This window comes from Oncorhynchus clarkii, chromosome 27, assembly GCF_045791955.1.
Source record: "Oncorhynchus clarkii lewisi isolate Uvic-CL-2024 chromosome 27, UVic_Ocla_1.0, whole genome shotgun sequence".
NCBI lineage: Eukaryota > Metazoa > Chordata > Actinopteri > Salmoniformes > Salmonidae > Oncorhynchus > Oncorhynchus clarkii.
This window is the reverse complement of record NC_092173.1, coordinates 29,382,748-29,397,287: the sequence shown is the minus strand read 5'-3', so window position 1 is coordinate 29,397,287 and position 14,540 is coordinate 29,382,748. Positions and strand designations below refer to the sequence as shown.

The following is a 14,540-nucleotide window of genomic DNA, read 5'->3' as shown; positions in this document are numbered from 1 at the left end:
AGACAGACCACGGGGAGTAGAGGCAGACAGACCACGGGGAGTAGAGGCAGACAGACCACGGGGAGTAGAGGCAGACAGACCACGGGAGTAGAGGCAGACAGACCACGGGGAGTAGAGGCAGACAGACCACGGGGAGTAGAGGCAGACAGACCACGGGGAGTAGAGGCAGACAGACCACGGGGAGTAGAGGCAGACAGACCACGGGGAGTAGAGGCAGACAGACCACGGGGAGTAGAGGCAGACAGACCACGGGGAGTAGAGGCAGACAGACCACGGGGAGTAGAGGCAGACAGACAAATCATACATGTTTAGAACTGATAATTGATCACGTGGTGCAGGAATGACTGCAATTAATTGATTGTGTGTTTTATTGGTCGTGACAGTAGTGTGAGGTATTGGTCGTGACAGTAGTGTGTTTTATTGGTCGTGACAGTAGTGTGTTTTATTGGTCGTGACAGTTGTGTGGTATTGGTCGAGACAGTAGTGTGGGGTATTGGTCGTGACAGTAGTGTGGGGTATTGGTCGTGACAGTAGTGTGGGGTATTAGTAGTGTGGGGTATTGGCAGACAGACAGTTAGACCACGGGGAGCAGAGGCAGACAGACAGACCACGGGGAGCAGAGGCAGACAGACAGATAGACCACGGGGAGCAGAGGCAGACAGACCACGGGGAGTAGAGGCAGACAGACCACGGGGAGTAGAGGCAGACAGACCACGGGGAGTAGAGGCAGACAGACCACGGGGAGTAGAGGCAGACAGACCACGGGGAGTAGAGGCAGACAGACAAATCATACATGTTTAGAACTGATAGACAGACAAATCATACATGTTTAGAACTGATAATTGATCACGTGGTGCAGGAATGACTGCAATTCATTGATTGTGTGTTTTATTGGTCGTGACAGTAGTGTGAGGTATTGGTCGTGACAGTAGTGTGTTTTATTGGTCGTGACAGTAGTGTGTTTTATTGGTCGTGACAGTTGTGTGGTATTGGTCGTGACAGTAGTGTGGGGTATTGGTCGTGACAGTAGTGTGGGGTATTGGTCGTGACAGTAGTGTGGGGTATTAGTAGTGTGGGGTATTGGCAGACAGGCAGACCACGGGGAGCAGAGGCAGACAGACAGATAGACCACGGGGAGCAGAGGCAGACAGACAGATAGACCACGGGGAGCAGAGGCAGACAGACAGATAGACCACGGGGAGCAGAGGCAGACAGACCACGGGGAGCAGAGGCAGACAGACCACGGGGAGTAGAGGCAGACAGACCACGGGGAGTAGAGGCAGACAGACCACGGGGAGTAGAGGCAGACAGACCACGGGGAGTAGAGGCAGACAGACCACGGGGAGTAGAGGCAGACAGACCACGGGGAGTAGAGGCAGACAGACCACGGGGAGTAGAGGCAGACAGACCACGGGGAGTAGAGGCAGACAGACCACGGGGAGTAGAGGCAGACAGACCACGGGGAGTAGAGGCAGACAGACCACGGGGAGTAGAGGCAGACAGACCACGGGGAGTAGAGGCAGACAGACCACGGGGAGTAGAGACAGACAGATAGACCACGGGGAGTAGAGGCAGACAGACAAATCATACATGTTTAGAACTGATAATTGATCACGTGGTGCAGGAATGACTGCAATTAATTGATTGTGTGTTTTATTGGTCGTGACAGTAGTGTGAGGTATTGGTCGTGACAGTAGTGTGTTTTATTGGTCGTGACAGTTGTGTGGTATTGGTCGTGACAGTAGTGTGGGGTATTGGTCGTGACAGTAGTGTGGGGTATTGGTCGTGACAGTAGTGTGGGGTATTGGTCGTGACAGTAGTGTGGGGTATTAGTAGTGTGGGGTATTGGCAGACAGACAGATAGACCACGGGGAGCAGAGGCAGACAGACAGACCACGGGGAGCAGAGGCAGACAGACAGACCACGGGGAGCAGAGGCAGACAGACAGATAGACCACGGGGAGCAGAGGCAGACAGACCACGGGGAGCAGAGGCAGACAGACCACGGGGAGTAGAGGCAGACAGACCACGGGGAGTAGAGGCAGACAGACCACGGGGAGTAGAGGCAGACAGACCACGGGGAGTAGAGGCAGACAGACCACGGGGAGTAGAGGCAGACAGACCACGGGGAGTAGAGGCAGACAGACCACGGGGAGTAGAGGCAGACAGACCACGGGGAGTAGAGGCAGACAGACCACGGGGAGTAGAGGCAGACAGACCACGGGGAGTAGAGGCAGACAGACCACGGGGAGTAGAGGCAGACAGACCACGGGGAGTAGAGGCAGACAGACCACGGGGAGTAGAGGCAGACAGACCACGGGGAGTAGAGGCAGACAGACCACGGGGAGTAGAGGCAGACAGACCACGGGGAGTAGAGGCAGACAGACAGACCACGGGGAGTAGAGGCAGACAGACAGACCACGGTGAGTAGAGGCAGACAGACAGACCACGGTGAGTAGAGGCAGACAGACAGACCACGGGGAGTAGAGGCAGACAGACAGACCACGGGGAGTAGAGGCAGACAGACAGACCACGGGGAGTAGAGGCAGACAGACCACGGGGAGTAGAGGCAGACAGACCACGGGGAGTAGAGGCAGACAGACCACGGGGAGTAGAGGCAGACAGACAGATAGACCACGGGGAGCAGAGGCAGACAGACAGACCACGGGGAGCAGAGGCAGACAGACAGACCACGGGGAGCAGAGGCAGACAGACAGATAGACCACGGGGAGCAGAGGTAGACAGACCACGGGGAGTAGAGGCAGACAGACCACGGGGAGTAGAGGCAGACAGACCACGGGGAGTAGAGGCAGACAGACCACGGGGAGTAGAGGCAGACAGACCACGGGGAGTAGAAGCAGACAGACAAATCATACATGTTTAGAACTGATAATTGATCACGTGGTGCAGGAATGACTGCAATTAATTGATTGTGTGTTTTATTGGTCGTGACAGTAGTGTGAGGTATTGGTCGTGACAGTAGTGTGTTTTATTGGTCGTGACAGTTGTGTGGTATTGGTCGTGACAGTAGTGTGGGGTATTGGTCGTGACAGTAGTGTGGGGTATTGGTCGTGACAGTAGTGTGGGGTATTAGTAGTGTGGGGTATTGGCAGACAGACAGATAGACCACGGGGAGCAGAGGCAGACAGACAGACCACGGGGAGCAGAGGCAGACAGACAGACCACGGGGAGCAGAGGCAGACAGACAGATAGACCACGGGGAGCAGAGGCAGACAGACCACGGGGAGCAGAGGCAGACAGACCACGGGGAGTAGAGGCAGACAGACCACGGGGAGTAGAGGCAGACAGACCACGGGGAGTAGAGGCAGACAGACCACGGGGAGTAGAAGCAGACAGACAAATCATACATGTTTAGAACTGATAATTGATCACGTGGTGCAGGAATGACTGCAATTAATTGATTGTGTGTTTTATTGGTCGTGACAGTAGTGTGAGGTATTGGTCGTGACAGTAGTGTGTTTTATTGGTCGTGACAGTTGTGTGGTATTGGTCGTGACAGTAGTGTGGGGTATTGGTCGTGACAGTAGTGTGGGGTATTGGTCGTGACAGTAGTGTGGGGTATTAGTAGTGTGGGGTATTGGCAGACAGACAGATAGACCACGGGGAGCAGAGGCAGACAGACAGACCACGGGGAGAAGAGGCAGACAGACAGATAGACCACGGGGAGCAGAGGCAGACAGACAGATAGACCACGGGGAGCAGAGGCAGACAGACCACGGGGAGTAGAGGCAGACAGACCACGGGGAGTAGAGGCAGACAGACCACGGGGAGTAGAGGCAGACAGACCACGGGGAGTAGAGGCAGACAGACCACGGGGAGTAGAGGCAGACAGACCACGGGGAGTAGAGGCAGACAGACCACGGGGAGTAGAGGCAGACAGACCACGGGGAGTAGAGGCAGACAGACCACGGGGAGTAGAGGCAGACAGACCACGGGGAGTAGAGGCAGACAGACCACGGGGAGTAGAGGCAGACAGACCACGGGGAGTAGAGGCAGACAGACAAATCATACATGTTTAGAACTGATAATTGATCACGTGGTGCAGGAATGACTGCAATTAATTGATTGTGTGTTTTATTGGTCGTGACAGTAGTGTGAGGTATTGGTCGTGACAGTAGTGTGTTTTATTGGTCGTGACAGTTGTGTGGTATTGGTCGTGACAGTAGTGTGGGGTATTGGTCGTGACAGTAGTGTGGGGTATTGGTTGTGACAGTAGTGTGGGGTATTAGTAGTGTGGGGTATTGGCAGACAGACAGATAGACCACGGGGAGCAGAGGCAGACAGACAGACCACGGGGAGCAGAGGCAGACAGACAGATAGACCACGGGGAGCAGAGGCAGACAGACAGATAGACCACGGGGAGCAGAGGTAGACAGACCACGGGGAGTAGAGGCAGACAGACCACGGGGAGTAGAGGCAGACAGACCACGGGGAGTAGAGGCAGACAGACCACGGGGAGTAGAGGCAGACAGACCACGGGGAGTAGAAGCAGACAGACAAATCATACATGTTTAGAACTGATAATTGTTCACGTGGTGCAGGAATGACTGCAATTAATTGATTGTGTGTTTTATTGGTCGTGACAGTAGTGTGAGGTATTGGTCGTGACAGTAGTGTGTTTTATTGGTCGTGACAGTTGTGTGGTATTGGTCGTGACAGTAGTGTGGGGTATTGGTCGTGACAGTAGTGTGGGGTATTGGTCGTGACAGTAGTGTGGGGTATTAGTAGTGTGGGGTATTGGCAGACAGACAGATAGACCACGGGGAGCAGAGGCAGACAGACAGACCACGGGGAGCAGAGGCAGACAGACAGACCACGGGGAGCAGAGGCAGACAGACAGATAGACCACGGGGAGCAGAGGCAGACAGACCACGGGGAGCAGAGGCAGACAGACCACGGGGAGTAGAGGCAGACAGACCACGGGGAGTAGAGGCAGACAGACCACGGGGAGTAGAGGCAGACAGACCACGGGGAGTAGAAGCAGACAGACAAATCATACATGTTTAGAACTGATAATTGATCACGTGGTGCAGGAATGACTGCAATTAATTGATTGTGTGTTTTATTCGTCGTGACAGTAGTGTGAGGTATTGGTCGTGACAGTAGTGCGTTTTATTGGTCGTGACAGTTGTGTGGTATTGGTCGTGACAGTAGTGTGGGGTATTGGTCGTGACAGTAGTGTGGGGTATTGGTCGTGACAGTAGTGTGGGGTATTAGTAGTGTGGGGTATTGGCAGACAGACAGATAGACCACGGGGAGCAGAGGCAGACAGACAGACCACGGGGAGCAGAGGCAGACAGACAGATAGACCACGGGGAGCAGAGGCAGACAGACAGATAGACCACGGGGAGCAGAGGCAGACAGACAGATAGACCACGGGGAGCAGAGGCAGACAGACCACGGGGAGCAGAGGCAGACAGACCACGGGGAGCAGAGGCAGACAGACCACGGGGAGCAGAGGCAGACAGACCACGGGGAGTAGAGGCAGACAGACCACGGGGAGTAGAGGCAGACAGACCACGGGGAGTAGAGGCAGACAGACCACGGGGAGTAGAGGCAGACAGACCACGGGGAGTAGAGGCAGACAGACCACGGGGAGTAGAGGCAGACAGACCACGGGGAGCAGAGGCAGACAGACAGACCACGGGGAGCAGAGGCAGACAGACAGACCACGGTGAGCAGAGGCAGACAGACAGACCACGGTGAGCAGAGGCAGACAGACAGACCACGGTGAGCAGAGGCAGACAGACAGACCGACCACGGGGAGCAGAGGCAGACAGACAGACCGACCACGGGGAGCAGAGGCAGACAGACAGATAGACCACGGGGAGCAGAGGCAGACAGACAGATAGACCACGGGGAGCAGAGGCAGACAGACAGATAGACCACGGGGAGCAGAGGCAGACAGACCACGGGGAGCAGAGGCAGACAGACCACGGGGAGCAGAGGCAGACAGACCACGGGGAGCAGAGGCAGACAGACCACGGGGAGCAGAGGCAGACAGACCACGGGGAGCAGAGGCAGACAGACCACGGGGAGCAGAGGCAGACAGACCACGGGGAGCAGAGGCAGACAGACCACGGGGAGCAGAGGCAGACAGACCACGGGGAGCAGAGGCAGACAGACCACGGGGAGCAGAGGCAGACAGACCACGGGGAGTAGAGGCAGACAGACCACGGGGAGTAGAGGCAGACAGACCACGGGGAGTAGAGGCAGACAGACAAATCATACATGTTTAGAACTGATAATTGATCACGTGGTGCAGGAATGACTGCAATTAATTGATTGTGTGTTTTATTGGTCGTGACAGTAGTGTGAGGTATTGGTTGTGACAGTAGTGTGTTTTATTGGTCGTGACAGTTGTGTGGTATTGGTCGTGACAGTAGTGTGGGGTATTGGTCGTGACAGTAGTGTGGGGTATTGGTCGTGACAGTAGTGTGGGGTATTAGTAGTGTGGGGTATTGGCAGACAGACAGATAGACCACGGGGAGCAGAGGCAGACAGACAGACCACGGGGAGCAGAGGCAGACAGACAGATAGACCACGGGGAGCAGAGGCAGACAGACAGATAGACCACGGGGAGCAGAGGCAGACAGACCACGGGGAGCAGAGGCAGACAGACCACGGGGAGTAGAGGCAGACAGACCACGGGGAGTAGAGGCAGACAGACCACGGGGAGTAGAGGCAGACAGACCACGGGGAGTAGAGGCAGACAGACCACGGGGAGTAGAGGCAGACAGACCACGGGAGTAGAAGCAGACAGACAAATCATACATGTTTAGAACTGATAATTGATCACGTGGTGCAGGAATGACTGCAATTAATTGATTGTGTGTTTTATTGGTCGTGACAGTAGTGTGAGGTATTGGTCGTGACAGTAGTGTGTTTTATTGGTCGTGACAGTTGTGTGGTATTGGTCGTGACAGTAGTGTGGGGTATTGGTCGTGACAGTAGTGTGGGGTATTGGTCGTGACAGTAGTGTGGGGTATTAGTAGTGTGGGGTATTGGCAGACAGACAGATAGACCACGGGGAGCAGAGGCAGACAGACAGACCACGGGGAGCAGAGGCAGACAGACAGATAGACCACGGGGAGCAGAGGCAGACAGACAGATAGACCACGGGGAGCAGAGGCAGACAGACCACGGGGAGTAGAGGCAGACAGACCACGGGGAGTAGAGGCAGACAGACCACGGGGAGTAGAGGCAGACAGACCACGGGGAGTAGAGGCAGACAGACCACGGGGAGTAGAAGCAGACAGACAAATCATACATGTTTAGAACTGATAATTGATCACGTGGTGCAGGAATGACTGCAATTAATTGATTGTGTGTTTTATTGGTCGTGACAGTAGTGTGAGGTATTGGTCGTGACAGTAGTGTGTTTTATTGGTCGTGACAGTTGTGTGGTATTGGTCGTGACAGTAGTGTGGGGTATTGGTCGTGACAGTAGTGTGGGGTATTAGTAGTGTGGGGTATTGGCAGACAGACAGATAGACCACGGGGAGCAGAGGCAGACAGACAGACCACGGGGAGCAGAGGCAGACAGACAGATAGACCACGGGGAGCAGAGGCAGACAGACAGATAGACCACGGGGAGCAGAGGCAGACAGACAGATAGACCACGGGGAGCAGAGGCAGACAGACAGATAGACCACGGGGAGCAGAGGCAGACAGACCACGGGGAGCAGAGGCAGACAGACCACGGGGAGTAGAGGCAGACAGACCACGGGGAGTAGAGGCAGACAGACCACGGGGAGTAGAGGCAGACAGACCACGGGGAGTAGAGGCAGACAGACCACGGGGAGTAGAGGCAGACAGACCACGGGAGTAGAAGCAGACAGACAAATCATACATGTTTAGAACTGATAATTGATCACGTGGTGCAGGAATGACTGCAATTAATTGATTGTGTGTTTTATTGGTCGTGACAGTAGTGTGAGGTATTGGTCGTGACAGTAGTGTGTTTTATTGGTCGTGACAGTTGTGTGGTATTGGTCGTGACAGTAGTGTGGGGTATTGGTCGTGACAGTAGTGTGGGGTATTGGTCGTGACAGTAGTGTGGGGTATTAGTAGTGTGGGGTATTGGCAGACAGACAGATAGACCACGGGGAGCAGAGGCAGACAGACAGACCACGGGGAGCAGAGGCAGACAGACAGATAGACCACGGGGAGCAGAGGCAGACAGACAGATAGACCACGGGGAGCAGAGGCAGACAGACCACGGGGAGTAGAGGCAGACAGACCACGGGGAGTAGAGGCAGACAGACCACGGGGAGTAGAGGCAGACAGACCACGGGGAGTAGAGGCAGACAGACCACGGGGAGTAGAAGCAGACAGACAAATCATACATGTTTAGAACTGATAATTGATCACGTGGTGCAGGAATGACTGCAATTAATTGATTGTGTGTTTTATTGGTCGTGACAGTAGTGTGAGGTATTGGTCGTGACAGTAGTGTGTTTTATTGGTCGTGACAGTTGTGTGGTATTGGTCGTGACAGTAGTGTGGGGTATTGGTCGTGACAGTAGTGTGGGGTATTAGTAGTGTGGGGTATTGGCAGACAGACAGATAGACCACGGGGAGCAGAGGCAGACAGACAGACCACGGGGAGCAGAGGCAGACAGACAGACCACGGGGAGCAGAGGCAGACAGACAGATAGACCACGGGGAGCAGAGGCAGACAGACAGATAGACCACGGGGAGCAGAGGCAGACAGACAGATAGACCACGGGGAGCAGAGGCAGACAGACCACGGGGAGTAGAGGCAGACAGACCACGGGGAGTAGAGGCATTACAGACCACGGGGAGTAGAGGCAGACAGACCACGGGGAGTAGAGGCAGACAGACCACGGGGAGTAGAGGCAGACAGACCACGGGGAGTAGAGGCAGACAGACCACGGGGAGTAGAGGCAGACAGACCACGGGAGTAGAGGCAGACAGACCACGGGGAGTAGAGGCAGACAGACCACGGGGAGTAGAGGCAGACAGACCACGGGGAGTAGAGGCAGACAGACCACGGGGAGTAGAGGCAGACAGACCACGGGGAGTAGAGGCAGACAGACCACGGGGAGTAGAGGCAGACAGACCACGGGGAGTAGAGGCAGACAGACCACGGGGAGTAGAGGCAGACAGACAAATCATACATGTTTAGAACTGATAATTGATCACGTGGTGCAGGAATGACTGCAATTAATTGATTGTGTGTTTTATTGGTCGTGACAGTAGTGTGAGGTATTGGTCGTGACAGTAGTGTGTTTTATTGGTCGTGACAGTAGTGTGTTTTATTGGTCGTGACAGTTGTGTGGTATTGGTCGAGACAGTAGTGTGGGGTATTGGTCGTGACAGTAGTGTGGGGTATTGGTCGTGACAGTAGTGTGGGGTATTAGTAGTGTGGGGTATTGGCAGACAGACAGTTAGACCACGGGGAGCAGAGGCAGACAGACAGACCACGGGGAGCAGAGGCAGACAGACAGATAGACCACGGGGAGCAGAGGCAGACAGACCACGGGGAGTAGAGGCAGACAGACCACGGGGAGTAGAGGCAGACAGACCACGGGGAGTAGAGGCAGACAGACCACGGGGAGTAGAGGCAGACAGACCACGGGGAGTAGAGGCAGACAGACAAATCATACATGTTTAGAACTGATAATTGATCACGTGGTGCAGGAATGACTGCAATTCATTGATTGTGTGTTTTATTGGTCGTGACAGTAGTGTGAGGTATTGGTCGTGACAGTAGTGTGTTTTATTGGTCGTGACAGTAGTGTGTTTTATTGGTCGTGACAGTTGTGTGGTATTGGTCGTGACAGTAGTGTGGGGTATTGGTCGTGACAGTAGTGTGGGGTATTGGTCGTGACAGTAGTGTGGGGTATTAGTAGTGTGGGGTATTGGCAGACAGGCAGACCACGGGGAGCAGAGGCAGACAGACAGATAGACCACGGGGAGCAGAGGCAGACAGACAGATAGACCACGGGGAGCAGAGGCAGACAGACAGATAGACCACGGGGAGCAGAGGCAGACAGACCACGGGGAGCAGAGGCAGACAGACCACGGGGAGTAGAGGCAGACAGACCACGGGGAGTAGAGGCAGACAGACCACGGGGAGTAGAGGCAGACAGACCACGGGGAGTAGAGGCAGACAGACCACGGGGAGTAGAGGCAGACAGACCACGGGGAGTAGAGGCAGACAGACCACGGGGAGTAGAGGCAGACAGACCACGGGGAGTAGAGGCAGACAGACCACGGGGAGTAGAGGCAGACAGACCACGGGGAGTAGAGGCAGACAGACCACGGGGAGTAGAGGCAGACAGACCACGGGGAGTAGAGGCAGACAGACCACGGGGAGTAGAGACAGACAGATAGACCACGGGGAGTAGAGGCAGACAGACAAATCATACATGTTTAGAACTGATAATTGATCACGTGGTGCAGGAATGACTGCAATTAATTGATTGTGTGTTTTATTGGTCGTGACAGTAGTGTGAGGTATTGGTCGTGACAGTAGTGTGTTTTATTGGTCGTGACAGTTGTGTGGTATTGGTCGTGACAGTAGTGTGGGGTATTGGTCGTGACAGTAGTGTGGGGTATTGGTCGTGACAGTAGTGTGGGGTATTGGTCGTGACAGTAGTGTGGGGTATTAGTAGTGTGGGGTATTGGCAGACAGACAGATAGACCACGGGGAGCAGAGGCAGACAGACAGACCACGGGGAGCAGAGGCAGACAGACAGACCACGGGGAGCAGAGGCAGACAGACAGACCACGGGGAGCAGAGGCAGACAGACAGATAGACCACGGGGAGCAGAGGCAGACAGACAGATAGACCACGGGGAGCAGAGGCAGACAGACCACGGGGAGTAGAGGCAGACAGACCACGGGGAGTAGAGGCAGACAGACCACGGGGAGTAGAGGCAGACAGACCACGGGGAGTAGAGGCAGACAGACCACGGGGAGTAGAGGCAGACAGACCACGGGGAGTAGAGGCAGACAGACCACGGGGAGTAGAGGCAGACAGACCACGGGGAGTAGAGGCAGACAGACCACGGGGAGTAGAGGCAGACAGACCACGGGGAGTAGAGGCAGACAGACCACGGGGAGTAGAGGCAGACAGACCACGGGGAGTAGAGGCAGACAGACAGACCACGGGGAGTAGAGGCAGACAGACAGACCACGGTGAGTAGAGGCAGACAGACAGACCACGGTGAGTAGAGGCAGACAGACAGACCACGGGGAGTAGAGGCAGACAGACAGACCACGGGGAGTAGAGGCAGACAGACAGACCACGGGGAGTAGAGGCAGACAGACAGACCACGGGGAGTAGAGGCAGACAGACAGACCACGGGGAGTAGAGGCAGACAGACAGACCACGGGGAGTAGAGGCAGACAGACAGACCACGGGGAGTAGAGGCAGACAGACAGACCACGGGGAGTAGAGGCAGACAGACCACGGGGAGTAGAGGCAGACAGACAGATAGACCACGGGGAGTAGAGGCAGACAGACAAATCATACATGTTTAGAACTGATAATTGATCACGTGGTGCAGGAATGACTGCAATTAATTGATTGTGTGTTTTATTGGTCGTGACAGTAGTGTGAGGTATTGGTTGTGACAGTAGTGTGTTTTATTGGTCGTGACAGTAGTGTGTGGTATTGCCTGTGACAGTAGTGTGTGGTATTAGTCGTGACAGTAGTGTGTGGTATTGGTCGTGACAGTAGTGTGTGGTATTGGTCGTGACAGTAGTGTGGGGTATTGGTCGTGACAGTAGTGTGGGGTATTGGTCGTGACAGTAGTGTGGGGTATTGGTCGTGACAGTAGTGTGGGGTATTAGTAGTGTGTGGTATTGGTCGTGACAGTAGCGTGGGGTATTGGTCGTGACAGTAGTGTGGGGTATTGGTCGTGACAGTAGTGTGGGGTATTGGTCGTGACAGTAGTGTGTGGTATTGGTCGTGACAGTAGTGTGGGTATTGGTCGTGACAGTAGTGTGTGGTATTGGTCGTGACAGTAGTGTGTGGTATTGGTCGTGACAGTAGTGTGTGGTATTGGTCGTGACAGTAGTGTGGGGTATTGGTCGTGACAGTAGTGTGTGGTATTGGTCGTGACAGTAGTGTGTGGTATTGGTCGTGACAGTAGTGTGTGGTATTGGTCGTGACAGTAGTGTGTGTTATTGGTCGTGACAGTAGTGTGGGGTATTGGTCGTGACAGTAGTGTGTGGTATCGGTCGTGACAGTAGTGTGAGGTGTTGGTCGTGCCAGTAGTGTGTGGTATTGGTCGTGCCAGTAGTGTGTGGTATTGGTCGTGACAGTAGTGTGTGTTATTGGTCGTGACAGTAGTGTGGGGTATTGGTCGTGACAGTAGTGTGGGGTATTGGTCGTGACAGTAGTGTGGGGTATTGGTCGTGACAGTAGTGTGAGGTGTCGGTCGTGACAGTAGTGTGTGGTATTGGTGGTGACAGTAGTGTGAGGTATTGGTCGTGACAGTAGTGTGTGGTATTGGTCGTGACAGTAGTGTGGGGTATTGGTCGTGACAGTAGTGTGTGGTATTGCCTGTGACAGTAGTGTGTGGTATTAGTCGTGACAGTAGTGTGTGGTATTGGTCGTGACAGTAGTGTGTGGTATTGGTCGTGACAGTAGTGTGGGGTATTGGTCGTGACAGTAGTGTGGGGTATTGGTCGTGACAGTAGTGTGGGGTATTAGTAGTGTGTGGTATTGGTCGTGACAGTAGCGTGGGGTATTGGTCGTGACAGTAGTGTGGGGTATTGGTCGTGACAGTAGTGTGGGGTATTGGTCGTGACAGTAGTGTGGGGTATTGGTCGTGACAGTAGTGTGGGTATTGGTCGTGACAGTAGTGTGTGGTATTGGTCGTGACAGTAGTGTGTGGTATTGGTCGTGACAGTAGTGTGTGGTATTGGTCGTGACAGTAGTGTGTGGTATTGGTCGTGACAGTAGTGTGGGGTATTGGTCGTGCCAGTAGTGTGTGGTATTGGTCGTGACAGTAGTGTGTGGTATTGGTCGTGACAGTAGTGTGTGTTATTGGTCGTGACAGTAGTGTGGGGTATTGGTCGTGACAGTAGTGTGTGGTATCGGTCGTGACAGTAGTGTGAGGTGTTGGTCGTGCCAGTAGTGTGTGGTATTGGTCGTGCCAGTAGTGTGTGGTATTGGTCGTGACAGTAGTGTGGGGTATTGGTCGTGACAGTAGTGTGGGGTATTGGTCGTGACAGTAGTGTGAGGTGTCGGTCGTGACAGTAGTGTGTGGTATTGGTGGTGACAGTAGTGTGAGGTATTTGTCGTGACAGTAGTGTGTGGTATTGGTCGTGACAGTAGTGTGTGGTATTGGTCGTGACAGTAGTGTGTGGTATTGGTCGTGACAGTAGTGTGTGGTATTGGTCGTGACAGGAGTGTGGTATTGGTCGTGACAGTAGTGTGTGGTATTGGTCGTGACAGAAGTGTGGTATTGGTCGTGACAGTAGTGTGTGGTATTTGTTGTGGACCTGTTTTAATTCTCTGGTGGGAGAGATGGAGGGAGGAAGAGCAGTCGTGGTCCATCCTGTGTTTAAGGTTTACTGTAGCAGCTGACTCTTTACCACAGTGCAGGCGGTGTAAAACACTGAGGTGTAAGGCTGGAAGGAAGCCCTCATCAGTGTAATGGGCTCACCTTTTTCAACTCTCAGCCAATGCATACAGTCAGAACTACCAACTCTTTTTTCAGTGTGTGTGCTCCTAGTCTGAGGTAGTCTGTTGTCTGTTACAAAAGGCCCTTTGTGTGGGCGACTGTGGCAGACCAGGGTAGTGAGCAGGCCTCCAATTGGGCCGTGGGTCTGCCTAGTACGCAGGCGTGTGTGTGTTTGTCGGTGAGTGTGTGTGCGGGGAGAGGGGGACCAGTTCAGTGAATGGGTTCCAGTGTGTGTCTGGCCCTCTATCCAGTGAGCAGATCTCAGAATGCTCTCTTTCGCTCACACACACCTCTTCCTCCTCTTCCTCTTCACCGGTGAGTCTATACTGATGCTAACTGACCGGTGAGTCTATACTGATGCTAACTGACCGGTGAGTCTATACTGATGCTAACTGACCGGTGAGTCTATACTGATGCTAACTGACCGTCTATACTGATGCTAACTGACATTCTATACTGATGCTAACTGACCGGTGAGTCTATACTGATGCTAACTTACCATCTATACTGATGTTAACTGACCGTCTATACTGATGTAACTTACCATCTATACTGATGTTAACTGACCATCTATACTGATGCTAACTTACCATCTATACTGATGTTAACTGACTGTCTATACTGATGTTAACTGACCATCTATACTGATGTAACTTACCATCTATACTGATGTTAACTGACCGTCTATACTGATGCTAACTCACCATCTATACTAATGTTAACTGACCGTATATACTGATGCTAACTCACCGTCTATACTGATGTTAACTGACCGTCTATACTGATGCTAACTCAATCTATACTGATGCTAACTGACTGTCTATACTGATGCTAACTTACCATCTATACTTAT

General features: G+C 53.6%; 1 protein-coding gene across 2 annotated transcripts in view; it reads left to right on the top strand.

The window, feature by feature from the left end:
- Nucleotides 1–14,540, top strand: part of LOC139385813 (2-phosphoxylose phosphatase 1-like) — a 73,921-nt gene that overhangs the window by 42,366 nt on the left and 17,015 nt on the right. The window contains exon 1 of one of the 2 annotated variants that reach the window (XM_071131056.1): nucleotides 13,915–14,002. The exons of the other annotated variant lie outside the window; for it this stretch is intronic. Within the exon in view, the coding sequence (XP_070987157.1) occupies nucleotides 13,954–14,002 (49 nt within the window). The 5' untranslated portion in view covers nucleotides 13,915–13,953. Of the gene's footprint in view, nucleotides 1–13,914; nucleotides 14,003–14,540 lie in introns of those variants that run through there. 2 annotated transcript variants of the gene reach the window in all.